The sequence below is a fragment of the Caenorhabditis remanei genome, chromosome III (genome assembly GCF_010183535.1).
Source record: "Caenorhabditis remanei strain PX506 chromosome III, whole genome shotgun sequence".
Taxonomy (NCBI): domain Eukaryota; kingdom Metazoa; phylum Nematoda; class Chromadorea; order Rhabditida; family Rhabditidae; genus Caenorhabditis; species Caenorhabditis remanei.
This window is the reverse complement of record NC_071330.1, coordinates 12,140,515-12,155,286: the sequence shown is the minus strand read 5'-3', so window position 1 is coordinate 12,155,286 and position 14,772 is coordinate 12,140,515. Positions and strand designations below refer to the sequence as shown.

Sequence of the window (14,772 nt, the reverse complement as noted above, 5' to 3'; positions counted from 1 at the left end):
TAATCCAAACATTCAGATGTCTTCTTTCGTGGAAAAAATCATCAGAAAACATTCGAGAAGAATGGAAGCTCCATATTCCACTCCAAAATCTCGACCGAAACCATCAGCACCTCCAGCGAAACATGTGACCATCAGAAGTTGTCCTCCGAAAACGGCAAGATTATGAGTCTCAAATCTTTAGAATTTCGAAAGTTTCAGGCTGTTCTTCCAGACGGAGAAATAATTGAAGAACAAATTGCTGATGATGAAATCATTATGAATTCAAACGATTTTAGAGATTCCGATGAGGAAATTTTCGAAGAAGACGGCCAATCATCTTCATCAAAACTTCCAGATCGATATCTGAAACCAGTGAGTTTCAACAGAGTTCTCTGAAAACTTATTTTAAAATTCAGTTCGGTCTGGATCCCTACGAAGTTGGCAAGCAGGCGTTGGAATGCCCAGTTGAATCAAAATCGACTTTCCAAGTACTAATTCAAATCGTTGTTCACATCTAAATCACCGTTTTCAGAATAATCTCTTCAAGGCGGCAATTCCCAATCTGACTTTCAACTATGATTCGGTTGATTTTATCATTAAAAATGCTTCAACTGAAGAAGCGAGACTAAATGCGACAGCCATTCGGGGACTTATGGAGATTGTAATTTCTAATCAAACATGTAATCATTAAACAGTAATTTTTAGATGGAAGTGCAGAATCAAAAGTTAACGGCGAAGAAGAACGACGAGCGTATTGTAAGTGAAACGTTGTCAATAATTACAGTTCATTGCTAATTTCAGACACAAATCATGGCAACACTAGATCCTGCCTCGTTTCTTCAGCAGAGCCATATGCTCATTGCTGGCATAGACGATAATGGTGATACTTCAGTTTCAGACAGAACTAACGAGCTGTATCAGTACGATTTCAATTTCAGCAGTCATCGACGTCAACAACATTCTCGCCGAAATGAGCCCACAATCTGGCTCTCTAAAAACCATCATTCAGAATACAGCAAATCATTGGATTCGACAGGTACATGTTGTATACCATTACGATCACAAACAAAGTTGAATTCAGGTGATCCCTGCTGAACAAGTGGTCAGTTTCTCTACAAGCGAAAAACCAAAGGAGCCGCAAACAACACTACCAAGCCGATTCTTGAATGCTCCAGTCCGTAAGTGGCTTGAAATAATAGCTATTAATATCAATTATATTTAGGTCTGCTCAACAACTCACTCGTTTTCCCAGGAGGTCAAGACCCGTCGATACAACTAGAAGTTGCTGTGTATTTCAAGCTGCATGTCACTAACATGCTGTGAGTTTGAGAAAAGCTATCAAAACTAAAAAATTTCATGATCTCCTCTTTCCAGGAACCACGCACGTTCAGCAGCTCGTTCGGCGCGTCGAAAGTGATTACTGGGAGACACGACACCTACCGAAAATAAGTATTCCCGTTTTCTAGCATTTTTTGTTTTCACGTTGTTACTGTTTTTTTTTGTTATTCTTTGTTAATTATTTTGGCTGAATAAATGTTGAAAAGCCAAATTTGCATTTTGAAAAATCAATAAATCATCCCAGCGAGAAGATAAGTAGACAAATCTAGCTAGACGCGTCGTCATTCTAGCGAGATGCTTTTCAATCTAGCTAGCTCCCGCGTCAGTCTCGCTATGCCAATATTGAAGCGAACCTAAGTGAAGCTAGATTAACGGGGTTTCTAGCTATATTAATATCGATTTGCCTGAGGAGTAGAAAAAGTGCGTGGTGAACTTGAGAGTAGAAAAGATTTTAGTGAAAGATAATACTGGTGGGAGAAAAGTTGAGTGAAATATGTTTAAATAAGATGAAGAATAGAGATAAGTCAAGTTGGTTTTTGAAATTTTCGAGTGTTCAAAAATAGAATGATTGCTTTGGAATTTTAGAATTGTGGGAAAAGTTGTTAAACTGGAAAATTAATAATAGGAATTTATTTTAAATAGGGGACAATATGTACAACTTGTTTGTTTTGATCTGGAGTTTTCGCATTCTAACGATTCCGGGTTCACCAAACTGACGCTTCCTATAGTTTCCATTTTGTGGCACTCTCTGAAATCAACTGTATAATTCTGAAAATAACTATATTTACTGGTTGGTCTCTGTGTTCAGATGTCTAATTGTAAAAAGTAAAGTAAAAAAACTGAAAAGACGTGATGGATAGACACAGTACCGCTCAAAAGGTTACCAACTTTGGCTGTTCTCAATTGAAAATGGTCAACTTTAACAGTGTATTTCGGTGTCACCCGATTGTCCGCCACATTTTATTTTGTATGGGTTGGACAAAACAAAAATAGCATATAATTTTTGTAGTTGATCATTTTTTAGTAGGTACACTACCATTGTAGTTACAGGTAGTCAAAGCCACCGATTAATTTCAGTGCTTATTAGCAAAATTTTGTATTTTTTCACTTTGACAACCTGTAACTTTCAAGATAGTGTCCCTACAAAAAATGGTCAACTACAAAAATGATGTGCTATTTTTGCTCTGTCCAACGATACAAAATAGAAATTGTCGGATAATCAGGTGACACCGAAACACATTGTCAAAATTGGCCATTTTCAACTGAAAACAGCCAAAGTTGGTAACCTTTTGAGCGGTACTGTACCTTCACCAAAATTGTTTTCTCAAAGAAGTTCAAATTTATGCTGCATAACTAACTTTTTATTGAATTCTGAAATATAGTAACAAACTCGACTTTTCCGGAAAAAAATCCAAAAAAATTTCAAAATTTTGTTCAAAACAGTTTTGATGTTGAGAGATACACCTTGTAGGGATGCCGGTCTCACCATTGAAAATACAGTATTTCAACTGTAAGAAATTTAAGAAGAAGCAGATGTATCAGTTTGACAGACGCACAGTTGGACAATCAGTCTCCAGACATGGTCACCAGCTCCACTTGTTGTCTGCTCGTCCCGATGCAATGTTATCACAACAAAAATGAACACTTGAGCAAATAAAATAAACAAATAAACTACTTGTTGCTCTTTGTATTGACAACCAATCTTCATTGAAATTTCATAGTTACCAAACTTTTGCATAACAATTATTCCACTATGTTCGTTCCTCTCTCTCATCCCAAATCAATAACAAAATTTATGAAACATTGATGTATGAAATGGGATGCGGTTACAACGCTCTCTCTTCCAAAAACAAACAAGAAACATGCATCTGACTCTTCTGTTTCCGCGTGTCCCCTCTCTCCGCATGGCTCACCTTCTCTCATTCCCGACGGGTACACTGTTTGCTTATTTTCTTTTCGTTTCTGCACTCTCTTTTTCCCTTTCTCAAATTGTATACAGCTGAAGGTCTCTAAGGCATGACTCATATGCAAATTCGATTTTTTTTGTTCAAAGAGCAAAGTGATTTTTGTCTGAAAATTATATGATTGAGGGCGATTTGTTCCGTGCCAGGATTTCTAACTAAGTTTCGACATCCGGACACATAAACTCTCTTGGTTTCCTGTTTATTTCAGCTCCATTTCAAACTTCCACCGTTTTTCTTAAAATTCTGATTTTCAGAACGACTAAAACATATCGAACATCCAAGAACAACGAATAGAATTTTATTGAATGGCGGACCCGCTGTACTGCTTACGGGGAGCCACAATTGCAATTGCAGTTTGGAATATTGTGAGTCTTTGAATCTTTCAAAGGAAAAATAACTAAATGAATTCAGATCTACTGTTTCATTCAATTTGGTATCCTTGGTTGGCAATTTCAAGTCGTCAAAAATATCATTGCGGAATATGAGAATCGACAGTTACCGGCCACCGGAGCGTGAGTTTTTTTCATTTTTCGAAACTGGGAGTTTTCATTGAAAAATCTGTAAAACTGAAAAATTCCAGCAAATAAACCTGGGTAAACTAAGTATAAAATTTAAAAATTTCCTGCAGGAATGTTTTTGAAAAGTTACAAATCTAGAATTCCGTTCATCTGGAAATGTTTCCATTTTCAGTATCGACGGCTTCCAGGCAAGATTCCCCGGATTATACCAAATCTACACAGAGACTCCGGAGAGGAGACGAGCTAATGGTAAGTCACAAGAATTTTTCTTTTGTGATTTCAAATTGACCACGAAGAAAAATTTTCTAAACCAAAAAAAGACGTTTTCCAGCAATGTACGTCATCATAATCGTCTGTGTGATATTCTCAATTCTTAACTTGCTCACCTCTGCATTGCTATTATATGCAGCTTTTAAAGTAAGATTTTCAAGTGAAAAAAAGAAAACACCTACTTATTCATCTTGCAGTACCTAAAAGTGTTAATCTGGCCATGGTTTGGAACCTCCGTCCCACTATGTATCATGACAACGGCATATGCAGTACTGTGGTGGAGTGGGGTGAGTATTTGTCCTCCGTAATTTTCAAAATTCACAAAAACGGTGTTAGCACGGCACTCTTCTTACAACCGCGCTCTACCGAAACCGAAGAAAATTGTGTGCGAAATTGAGAGATTCAGAGAAAAAGAGACATTTTCAAGGACATTTCGGTGGAGCGCAGTTGTAAGAACTGTGCAGAGGTAATAGTTGATGCCAGTTCTGATTGCTTCGGTCAATATTTCTGAAAAATTGGAGTACTTCTGAACATTTTGAGGAGTGAAATGATATTGTGACTGAAGTTACATTTTTTATTACAAATCTTGTCCGAGAGGACTACATAGGGATAAACTTGGCTCCTTTCGAGTTAGGAGTACTGGAATTATAGCGTTTAGAGCGATTTTTAGCATATATTTCAATAATGAAAGTTTTTTAGAATTGTCTGAAGTATCATAACCTAAAAAAACTTCAGTCCTCCTTTAGGGACATCTATGTATAGCATACTGAAGCTACAAAAGTTACAAACTGATTTGTCGCCTTTCAGGACATTTTCAATGAGCAACTCACAATGTCAATATTCGAGTTTGTGATGTCAGTGGCTGTAAATGTTAGTTAGAAGAGACTTTTCCTAAACATAACAATCTTTTATTCCAGGTTATCACCATCATCGTCGTTATCGTATTCTTCTCTCGACTCTCCGGTTCTCTCATCTCGACTCGTCCCAAACATTCAAAACGACGTCGTCGAAAGCATATAACAAAAGTGTATCTGGATCCGAATGATGCGCGGAGACACTCAAAATCTTATCACCATCACCACCACCGTTCCCACTCCTACACTCGTCCCTCCAACCCACCGGAGCTACAATTAGCCCCTCCTGAACCTATAATAACTCATGCTGCTCCGTATCTAGCTCTTGATTCTGCAGCTCTGTTCACTCCGAAACCAAAAGGAGATTTGATGATTGCTCCAGAAGGGATACCTGATTGGAGGAGAGAGTGGCCATCAGTTCCAGACGTTCAATTACAGAGACATTTGAAGCAGCAGAGGAAGGAAGATATGAAGAGAATGGGGTACAATGTGCCGCCGGGACCAGGAGGAGTTGTCGGACCGAATAATAAGTGAGTGAGGGGTAGGACATCCGGACAAACATAGACAGTACCGTGCAGTAAGATTTACACTTTGCCCTTTTTCAGTTGAAAATGATCAGCTTTGAGAGGGTGTTATGGTATTACTGATTGTCTCACAAAGTAAAACTTTTAATGGAATATATAGAACAAAGGTAGAGCTCTATTTTTGTAGTAGACAACTTTTTTGTACGGACACTCCCTAACAAGTTACATATCGACAAAGTAATTTCTCCCTCAAATCGGCGCAGTGCAAAATAGAGCGATTTTCGAGCTGTCCCCTTTAAGTGACCATAGGGAGTGTCCGTACAAAAAAGTTGTCAACTACAAAAATGAAGCTCTACCTTCGTTCTGTATGGTTTATACATAATTTACTCTCTGGGACAGTCAGTAATACCGTAACCCCCTCTCAAAGTTGGTCGTTTTCAACTGAAAAATACCAAATTGTATACATATCTTACTGAACGATACTGTATTGGTTACTTTGTACGGATGTCCATAACTCTAGATCAAAATTCAAAAAGTTTTTAGACTACCTTGACACCCCTCTACTATAATTTCAAACATCTCTACACCATACCACTCCACACTCATTTCACTCTTTCCCCCTTCTTACAGACTTGACTTCTACGCGCCCGAACCAGATCAAGTCGGCTTTCCGTGGAAGTACAAGACGATGAACGAAAATTTGAGGGAGAGGAGAGAGACGCAGGCGGAGAGAATCAAGAAACTGTATTACCAACATTGGCCAGAGGATCTGCCGAATATGCCAATGGAGATGAGAAGACGGATGCAAGAGGAGAGGGAGAAGTTGGAGACGGAGAGGAATAAGAGCAAGTTGAAAGGGTTCGAAGATGTTTAGGCCGTTTAGGTCTAATGGGGAGGAGGTGGGGGATCGGAAAGTGCGCTCTGTTGATAATCGGTCTGTAGATGTGTATTCTGTCTGGGAGTCTGTTCGTCCGGATGTTCACACGTGGGAAATTAGGATAGCAGATACTAGATCAATTTTGAATAGGTCAGCAGACATCCGGACAAACCGACGAAACACTAGAGCTACATTTTTGTAGATGACAACTTTCTGATAGCTCTGTCCACTTTTGAGATATGCGCCTTTAAAGATGATAACCTAGAGAAGAAGCGAGAGTCTCTGGCTTCTCTGCGTCTCTCTTCATAGCCGAAATACGGCATATTTATAATTATTAGGGTTGCCTTGAAATGCTGACTCCAAAAATAATAGTTTCTAACCGAAAGCTTAAAAACTGACACAGAAGCCTGACCTAGAAATTTCCATTAGCAGACATCCGGACTCACAGACACGCATAGTGTACTTTCCAGTCCCCCTTTCTCCTTATCCTATTCCCCCTCCATATCCATTGCCCTTTCTCTGTCTTCCGTCATAAATAATTTCCCTTTCACAATTCCCTTTTCTCTGTACATTTCTGATGATTACTGTCTGTTGTTCTTTCATTTTCTTTCCCTTCTTTGGAAACTGTTCTTCTTGTGATCTCCCTCTCTGTGTGCCGAATGAATAATAAAGGAATGTCCCCCTTCTACTTCAGAAGAAAATTTTCAGAAGACGTCGTCTCTCTCTGCGCGAAAAAAAGAGTAAGGAGAAGCTAAGTGTCATAAGAGACCTCGGAGAGACAGAATACACCGGTCGCGGTCGCACGACCGAGACGATCCGCTGCGCGCCGCGCGGAGACTGAAATGAAGAAGATGTTAAAGAAGTAGAAGAAGAACGGTGTATGAAGAAGACGATGAAAAAGTGTGTGAGGCAAAAGAAGAGAGATGATTGATGGTTGTTACCTGTGAGGGGGTATATCCGATTGGGGTGAGGAGGGAAGAAAAAAGAGAAAGATGAACAGGTCTATGTGATAGTGGAGAGAGGGGGAGAGATGATGATAAACCAACTTGGGTAATTGGGGTGATGGCAAAGAATAACGTTTAAGAGGTTTAGGGTAGTATAGAATATGTCAAAGTTAAAAATATGCTGGGCTAATTTGAGATAACGGATTAAGGGGTTGATTGAGATCAGTTAAGTATGCAGAGACTGCTTTGGGCTCGGCTCCTTCTGGCACAGGGTTGGGTGGTTCTGATTAGTTGGGTATAGCATAGCATGGTTGTTCTTGACAATTTAGGAACTCTAATAATTATAAGAAATTGCGTCAGTATTTAGAAAGCTTGAAATAGAAAAATTCCTACGGTCCCTCGTCTCGATAGTAAAAATTTCCAGTATCCCGACTAAAACTTGCTTTAGACCAAGGGTAACTGTCTTGTGCTCATAAAATCTGAGCTTTGCAAATGTCTATCCTCGTACACGGTCCCTAGGACCTCAAAATTTGATTTTTTTTCAGATCAATCAGATATACTGTAAAGAATTACCGAAAACTGCACAAAAAGTTTTTCAGTCAAGTTCCATGTCAATGGGAAGAGGGGGGAACAGCATGCTTTAATCATAGGTAACCCATTGACTCCGGACTGATATCAAGGAGGGAAACTGATGGTGTTTATATAGGGAAGGGGAGTGAAGCAGCCGACGTTTTGAGAGAGATAGCGAGCAGGTGATGAAATAGTTTGGAATGAAACTAGACATTTTGAGACAACCTGCCCAACATCTGCATATTGGAAATTATCTTTAACTCGGTTATCTCTGTTGCCGAATCCCCATTATCTTCTAGCACTACTCATAAATCATAATACTAGCTCACAGCCCTCCGATCTCAATCACCTTCCCTTTTACGCCGCCTAACTTCTGATCATTGATTTCCCAAATCATATATACATAACGAAACCACTAAGTACCCCCTTCCTTCCACTTTCCCCCATATTCTAGAACTTTCTCTCTTCCGAAACAAGGAAACTCTCGACCCCCGGCAGCAACAGTTTCCATCAAGTGTCTCTCCGCCCCCTCAATCGTTTTTTATATTCCCTCCATACAAGGAAGAGATGATGCCACACAGTTCGTCACGTCTGAAGCTTCCACCAGACTCCGCCCACTTTGACGCCTTCTGCTGACGGCGTCGCGCCGCGTCGTAGTGTCGTGTACAATACGGTAGAGAGAAAAAGAGAGGGCGCATATATAAACTCTGTGGCAATGCCATTTCGTGATACCGTCTCACCTTTCATGAAGCATTTCCTATTCTCTTTCAGCTTTGATACTTTTCTGCGCCGACTTTCATTTCATCTGATTGACTTTTGACTTTTTGTAATTATGTTAAATTGGGTTTAGTTTTTGAAACGTTTCTCTTTTCTTATCTTGATCTTACTTGTTACTCTTAAAATGAGCTTTCACTTTTACTTTCAAACTTTTGTTAAACTTGTTTCATACTTGGGTAGAGGCCATAGCTAAGCCTTGTGACCGTAAGCATAGGTTGGAGCTCTGAAATTTTTAAATTATTGTCTTATCTCATAAGCATTCGTGTATCATCCTTATCTTACTTTACTATACTTTTCTAGTTCAACTTATACTTTATATTACGGATCCTTCATTCCTTGGTGTGCGATCATTTTAGGTGAACTTTCTAACTTCTTCTCCTGAATATCCTTGGATATTTATACATTTCTTATTAAACTTTCAGTTTGGAATTCTTTTTAACGTTCAATAATGTCAGTGTACTACAGTAGTTTGTCAGTGTATTACAGTACTGCTACAGTGTGCCATTAGCTTAGCAATATAAATACTTGTATTCAGTGAAACTTGAGTTGTTGCGTTGAACCAAAAAGCTTCCATGTTACATAATATCTGAGAACCAAAATCATTCTGAATCCGTTTCCAAAGTACACAGGCAATGTGCCTTGTATGAATGTTTTCTATTTCTGGTATCCAGAATTCAGCCTTCCCGCCTGATATTATTCACTCCGAAATCACTAGCTATGTCCAGATCTTTCTGACTACTGTGCATATTTTTATCAAGCCTAGCTCTCCCCAGTCTCTTCATGACCAATCGCTCCACCATTTTGATACCGCCCATCCCTAATCACTTCTAATCCTTCTCTTTTCCCAGAAGTCCCTAAGAATATACACGATGGAGGAGGATTCACGTGAGAAGGCGTTCCGTTTCGTCGCCTACTCTGCAGTGACATTCTCACTGATTGCTTTGGTCAGTGTGTTCGTCACACTTCCACTTGTCAACAACTACATCCACTCCGTACATCTTCGTGTTCACGATGAGATGCAGTTCTGCAAGGTACGTCGGTGTCGATTTATCGAACAAATTTAGGAAACATTTTCCAGCTCTCCGCTCGCGACGTCATGTTGGAAATGCACAATTTCCGTCAGACACCAAACAAGAATCTTCCATTCTTCTTGCGTCGCTCATCCAACGAGACGACACGTCTGAAGCGTGACGCCGCCGCTTGCCAAGGCTGCTGTCTTCCAGGACTTCCAGGACCAGACGGACCACCAGGAAAGAACGGAGCACCAGGACGACCAGGAGCTCCAGGAGCCCCCGGATTCCCAGGACGTCCACCAGCAGTGTGTGAGGAGATCACCGAGCCACCATGCACTCCATGCCCACCAGGAGAGCCAGGACCACCAGGACCACCAGGAGATTCTGGAAATCCAGGACAATCGGGACATCCAGGAAGAAACGGAAACGACGGAGGAGTCGGACCACAGGGACCACCTGGGCCACCAGGAAACAACGGAGAGGGAGGAAGAGACGGACCACGTGGAGAGCAAGGAAGACCTGCCATCTCTACTCCAGCTCTGCCAGGAGATCCAGGAGCACCAGGAGAGCCAGGACCTTCTGGACTTCCAGGAGATCAAGGACAAGCTGGTTAGTTATTTTGAAATGGCAATTTTGAGTTTAGTTGAAAAGTGTAGGCAGTCCAAATTCTGAGAGTCTCAGAACCCTGGCAGCTCAAATTATCTGGAATTTCACGCGAAACCCTCCAACTTTCCAATTTTTCAGGCCGCCCAGGATCCGACGGTGCTCCAGGACCCCAAGGACCACCAGGTCCACCAGGTCAACAAGGAAATCCAGGACAAGCGGGACCAGCTGGACCACCAGGACAGCCAGGACCACAAGGAGAGCGTGGAATCTGTCCAAAGTATTGCGCCTTGGACGGAGGTGTTTTCTTCGAGGACGGAACTCGTCGCTAAGCTCCGCCCCCTTGACCTTATTAACTTATCTCCTAATTTTGCCACGTGGATGGTTTTCTTCTCTTTCCCTTTGCCTTCAAAGTTCGGGTAAATCCGTGCTGTCTTTTTTTCTTCATTTTCTTAATTTTTTCCATCTGTCTTTTGTGTATCTGTACATTTATGAAGAGTTTTGGAATCGAATTTCGTTTTTTTTAAACAAGTCATCAGTTAGCTCAATTGATTGTTCCTCCGTGCTTGACTATTGTGGAAAGTGCCTGAAACGAGAAAAATTCAAGTAACGTCTAGTCAGTTCTATTCGAGTTTAACTCACGAACGAAATTCTCCAATTTCGGCATTGGTATGTCGGCATCTGGCTTCCCATCATACTTCTTATACGGGTAGATCATTCCACGTTCCTTCCATTTTGCAAGAACATTCAAAAGGGTTACACCAAATGAATAGTGAGAGCATAGTCCGTAGACCTGAAAATAGGTTTTCTAGAAAACGGTCGCTTTTGGAAATATCAAAAAAAGTTTTTTCAGTCAAATTCCATGTCAATGGGAAGAGGGGGTAACAGCATGCTTTAATCATTGGTAACCCAGTGACTCCGGACTGATTGAAATGACAGAAACTGATGGTGTTTATATAGGGAAGGGAGTGAAGCAGCCGACGTTTTGAGAGAGATAACAAGTAGGTGATGAAATAATTGAGGTTTTCAAATAGAAATATGTTGAAACATTCAGAAAATAAGTTTGGCTGGAGTTATAAAGATTCTGCAGTTGATATGAAACTTTACATGATATTAGAATGGATCGAGATACTGAACATAATTGGTTTTTTACTTTTTTCAAGTGATGAAACACAAAAGATTTGAGAAATTGAAATTTATCTAGAATTTACCTTCTTCCTCTAATAAATTCGGAATCAAATTCAGAATTTGTCATCTACCTTCAAGGCCTTTCGTAGGACCTCGAGTACAATTTCTGGACGACCCCGTGTCTATCTATTATTTAGATAGGAAGGCGCTTATAATAAAACATTTCGTTTCTAAAATTCCAAAAATACAGTCAAGTTGATGTCGATGGGATGTTCCATAGGTTGAACTGAAGACTCAGCAACGCGGCGGAGCGGTAACCCAGAAACTCCGGACTGATTGAAATGACAGAAAGTGATGGTGTTTATATAGTGGAGGCTTATTGAGCGACCGACATTTTTTGATAAATGGTAGAAAGTTGTGAAACAGTCATGTCTTATCAAACCATCAGTTTATTTCCAATATCATGTCAGGTGCTCGTCAGGCACTCAATATATAAACAACCGAAACTGTTCATATTCTCACTTCGGTCCGAACAGAAAATTGGGCGGTCATGTAACCAAATTTGAAACTGAATTTAAAATTGAAATGTTTGGGTTGGGGCCAACCGGGTTCGGAATACTTGACTGAAGTTTTTGGGGAAACTTAGATTTTGAAAGGTGCCACGGTGGAATGGTGGCGAATTCTGATATCACGGGATGTTTGATATTTATGAATTTCAGCTCCTTTGTTTAAAGTCTCTTTGAAAGTACTCACCCTACAGAACACATTACTATCCTTCGTGACTTTCTCGAATGCCAAACTTTTCTTCCAATCCATTATTCGATTCCGCGGTCCTGTAGAAGTTGGTTCAAAAGAATCTTCCTTTTTTGGTCTGAACATTTGGAAAAAAACTCAGGAGGGACTTCATGAAAGTTTACCTGAACTGCGGAAGATCCGATTTGTGCCAGATTCTTCCGGCATCAGAAGATATGAAGAAAATGAAACAGTATATTGAAAAAGTTATGAAAAGTTTCATGTTTCAATTGTAAATTCAAAGTCTGAAATTGTCTGTGTGAGAATAGGTGTTCCATGGGAAAACACTTGAAAACATCGAAACAAGTGGTATTGTTCTGTAAATATGGACGACATGCTTTGTCTTATTTCAAGTAAACAAATAGAGACCTGTATGCGAGAAGTCGGACCCAACAAAGCACTTGTTGGAATTTAATTTCAGACCCCCGCTAGTTTCAGAAACTCAGAATATCTTAAACCTGCTAGCCTGTGTCATACAGTCATAAACCTCCCGAACGTGGTTTCGCTAGTTTCAGAAACTCAGAATATCTTAAACCTGCTAGCCTGTGTCATACAGTCATAAACCTCCCGAACGTGGTTTCGCTAGTTTCAGATACTCAGAATATCTTAAACCTGCTAGCCTGTGTCATACAGTCATAGACCTCCCGAGCGTGGTTTCGCTAGTTTCAGAAACTCAGAATATCTTAAACCTGCTAGCCTGTGTCATACAGTCACGGACCTCCCGAACGTGGTTTCGCTAGTTTCAGAAACTCAGAATATCTCAAACCTGCTAGCCTGTGTCATACAGTCACGGACCTCCCGAACGTGGTTTCGCTAGTTTCAGAAACTCAGAATATCTTAAACCTGCTAGCCTGTGTCATACAGTCATAGACCTCCCGAACGTGGTTTCGCTAGTTTCAGAAACTCAGAATATCTTAAACCTGCTAGCCTGTGTCATACAGTCACGGACCTCCCGAACGTGGTTTCGCTAGTTTCAGAAACTCAGAATATCTTAAACCTGCTAGCCTGTGTCATACAGTCACGGACCTCCCGAACGTGGTTTCGCTAGTTTCAGAAACTCAGAATATCTCAAACCTGCTAGCCTGTGTCATACAGTCACGGACCTCCCGAACGTGGTTTCGCTAGTTTCAGAAACTCAGAATATCTTAAACCTGCTAGCCTGTGTCATACAGTCATAGACCTCCCGAACGTGGTTTCGCTAGTTTCAGAAACTCAGAATATCTTAAACCTGCTAGCCTGTGTCATACAGTCACGGACCTCCCGAACGTGGTTTCGCTAGTTTCAGAAACTCAGAATATCTCAAACCTGCTAGCCTGTGTCATACAGTCACGGACCTCCCGAACGTGGTTTCGCTAGTTTCAGAAACTCAGAATATCTCAAACCTGCTAGCCTGTGTCATACAGTCACGGACCTCCCGAACGTGGTTTCGCTAGTTTCAGAAACTCAGAATATCTTAAACCTGCTAGCCTGTGTCATACAGTCACGGACCTCCCGAACGTGGTTTCGCTAGTTTCAGAAACTCAGAATATCTTAAACCTGCTAGCCTGTGTCATACAGTCACGGACCTCCCGAACGTGGTTTCGCTAGTTTCAGAAACTCAGAATATCTTAAACCTGCTAGCCTGTGTCATACAGTCACGGACCTCCCGAACGTGGTTTCGCTAGTTTCAGAAACTCAGAATATCTTAAACCTGCTAGCCTGTGTCATACAGTCATAGACCTCCCGAGCGTGGTTTCGCTAGTTTCAGAAACTCAGAATATCTTAAACCTGCTAGCCTGTGTCATACAGTCATAGACCTCCCGAACGTGGTTTCGCTAGTTTCAGAAACTCAGAATATCTTAAACCTGCTAGCCTGTGTCATACAGTCATAGACCTCCCGAACGTGGTTTCGCTAGTTTCAGAAACTCAGAATATCTTAAACCTGCTAGCCTGTGTCATACAGTCATAGACCTCCCGAACGTGGTTTCGCTAGTTTCAGAAACTCAGAATATCTTAAACCTGCTAGCCTGTGTCATACAGTCACGGACCTCCCGAACGTGGTTTCGCTAGTTTCAGAAACTCAGAATATCTTAAACCTGCTAGCCTGTGTCATACAGTCACGGACCTCCCGAACGTGGTTTCGCTAGTTTCAGAAACTCAGAATATCTCAAACCTGCTAGCCTGTGTCATACAGTCACGGACCTCCCGAACGTGGTTTCGCTAGTTTCAGAAACTCAGAATATCTTAAACCTGCTAGCCTGTGTCATACAGTCATAGACCTCCCGAACGTGGTTTCGCTAGTTTCAGAAACTCAGAATATCTTAAACCTGCTAGCCTGTGTCATACAGTCACGGACCTCCCGAACGTGGTTTCGCTAGTTTCAGAAACTCAGAATATCTCAAACCTGCTAGCCTGTGTCATACAGTCACGGACCTCCCGAACGTGGTTTCGCTAGTTTCAGAAACTCAGAATATCTCAAACCTGCTAGCCTGTGTCATACAGTCACGGACCTCCCGAACGTGGTTTCGCTAGTTTCAGAAACTCAGAATATCTTAAACCTGCTAGCCTGTGTCATACAGTCACGGACCTCCCGAACGTGGTTTCGCTAGTTTCAGAAACTCAGAATATCTTAAACCTGCTAG

At 41.0% G+C, this 14,772-nt stretch overlaps 3 protein-coding genes across 3 annotated transcripts; 2 read left to right on the top strand and 1 right to left on the bottom strand.

Annotated features, from left to right (window-relative positions):
* Positions 1 to 61: 61 nt before the first annotated feature.
* GCK72_010947 (uncharacterized protein) lies at positions 62 to 1,396 on the top strand (the record flags this gene model as incomplete). Its single annotated transcript, XM_053728125.1, has 10 exons — positions 62 to 124; positions 199 to 351; positions 396 to 467; positions 512 to 640; positions 685 to 735; positions 781 to 859; positions 918 to 1,015; positions 1,061 to 1,157; positions 1,202 to 1,298; positions 1,354 to 1,396. The coding sequence occupies 10 exons, from the start codon at positions 62 to 64 to the stop codon at positions 1,394 to 1,396; spliced, it is 882 nt and encodes a 293-aa protein (XP_053587702.1).
* Positions 1,397 to 3,586: 2,190 nt separating this feature from the next.
* Positions 3,587 to 6,321, top strand: GCK72_010946 (uncharacterized protein; the record flags this gene model as incomplete). Its single annotated transcript, XM_003111751.2, has 8 exons — positions 3,587 to 3,646; positions 3,693 to 3,793; positions 3,972 to 4,048; positions 4,131 to 4,216; positions 4,267 to 4,356; positions 4,877 to 4,939; positions 4,987 to 5,453; positions 6,078 to 6,321. 8 exons carry the CDS (start codon positions 3,587 to 3,589, stop codon positions 6,319 to 6,321), a joined length of 1,188 nt encoding a protein of 395 aa, XP_003111799.2.
* Positions 6,322 to 10,770: 4,449 nt separating this feature from the next.
* Positions 10,771 to 12,374, bottom strand: GCK72_010945 (uncharacterized protein; the record flags this gene model as incomplete). Its single annotated transcript, XM_003111748.2, has 4 exons — positions 10,771 to 10,817; positions 10,874 to 11,024; positions 12,113 to 12,230; positions 12,277 to 12,374. 4 exons carry the CDS (start codon positions 12,372 to 12,374, stop codon positions 10,771 to 10,773), a joined length of 414 nt encoding a protein of 137 aa, XP_003111796.2.
* Between the last annotated feature and the right edge of the window lie 2,398 nt (positions 12,375 to 14,772).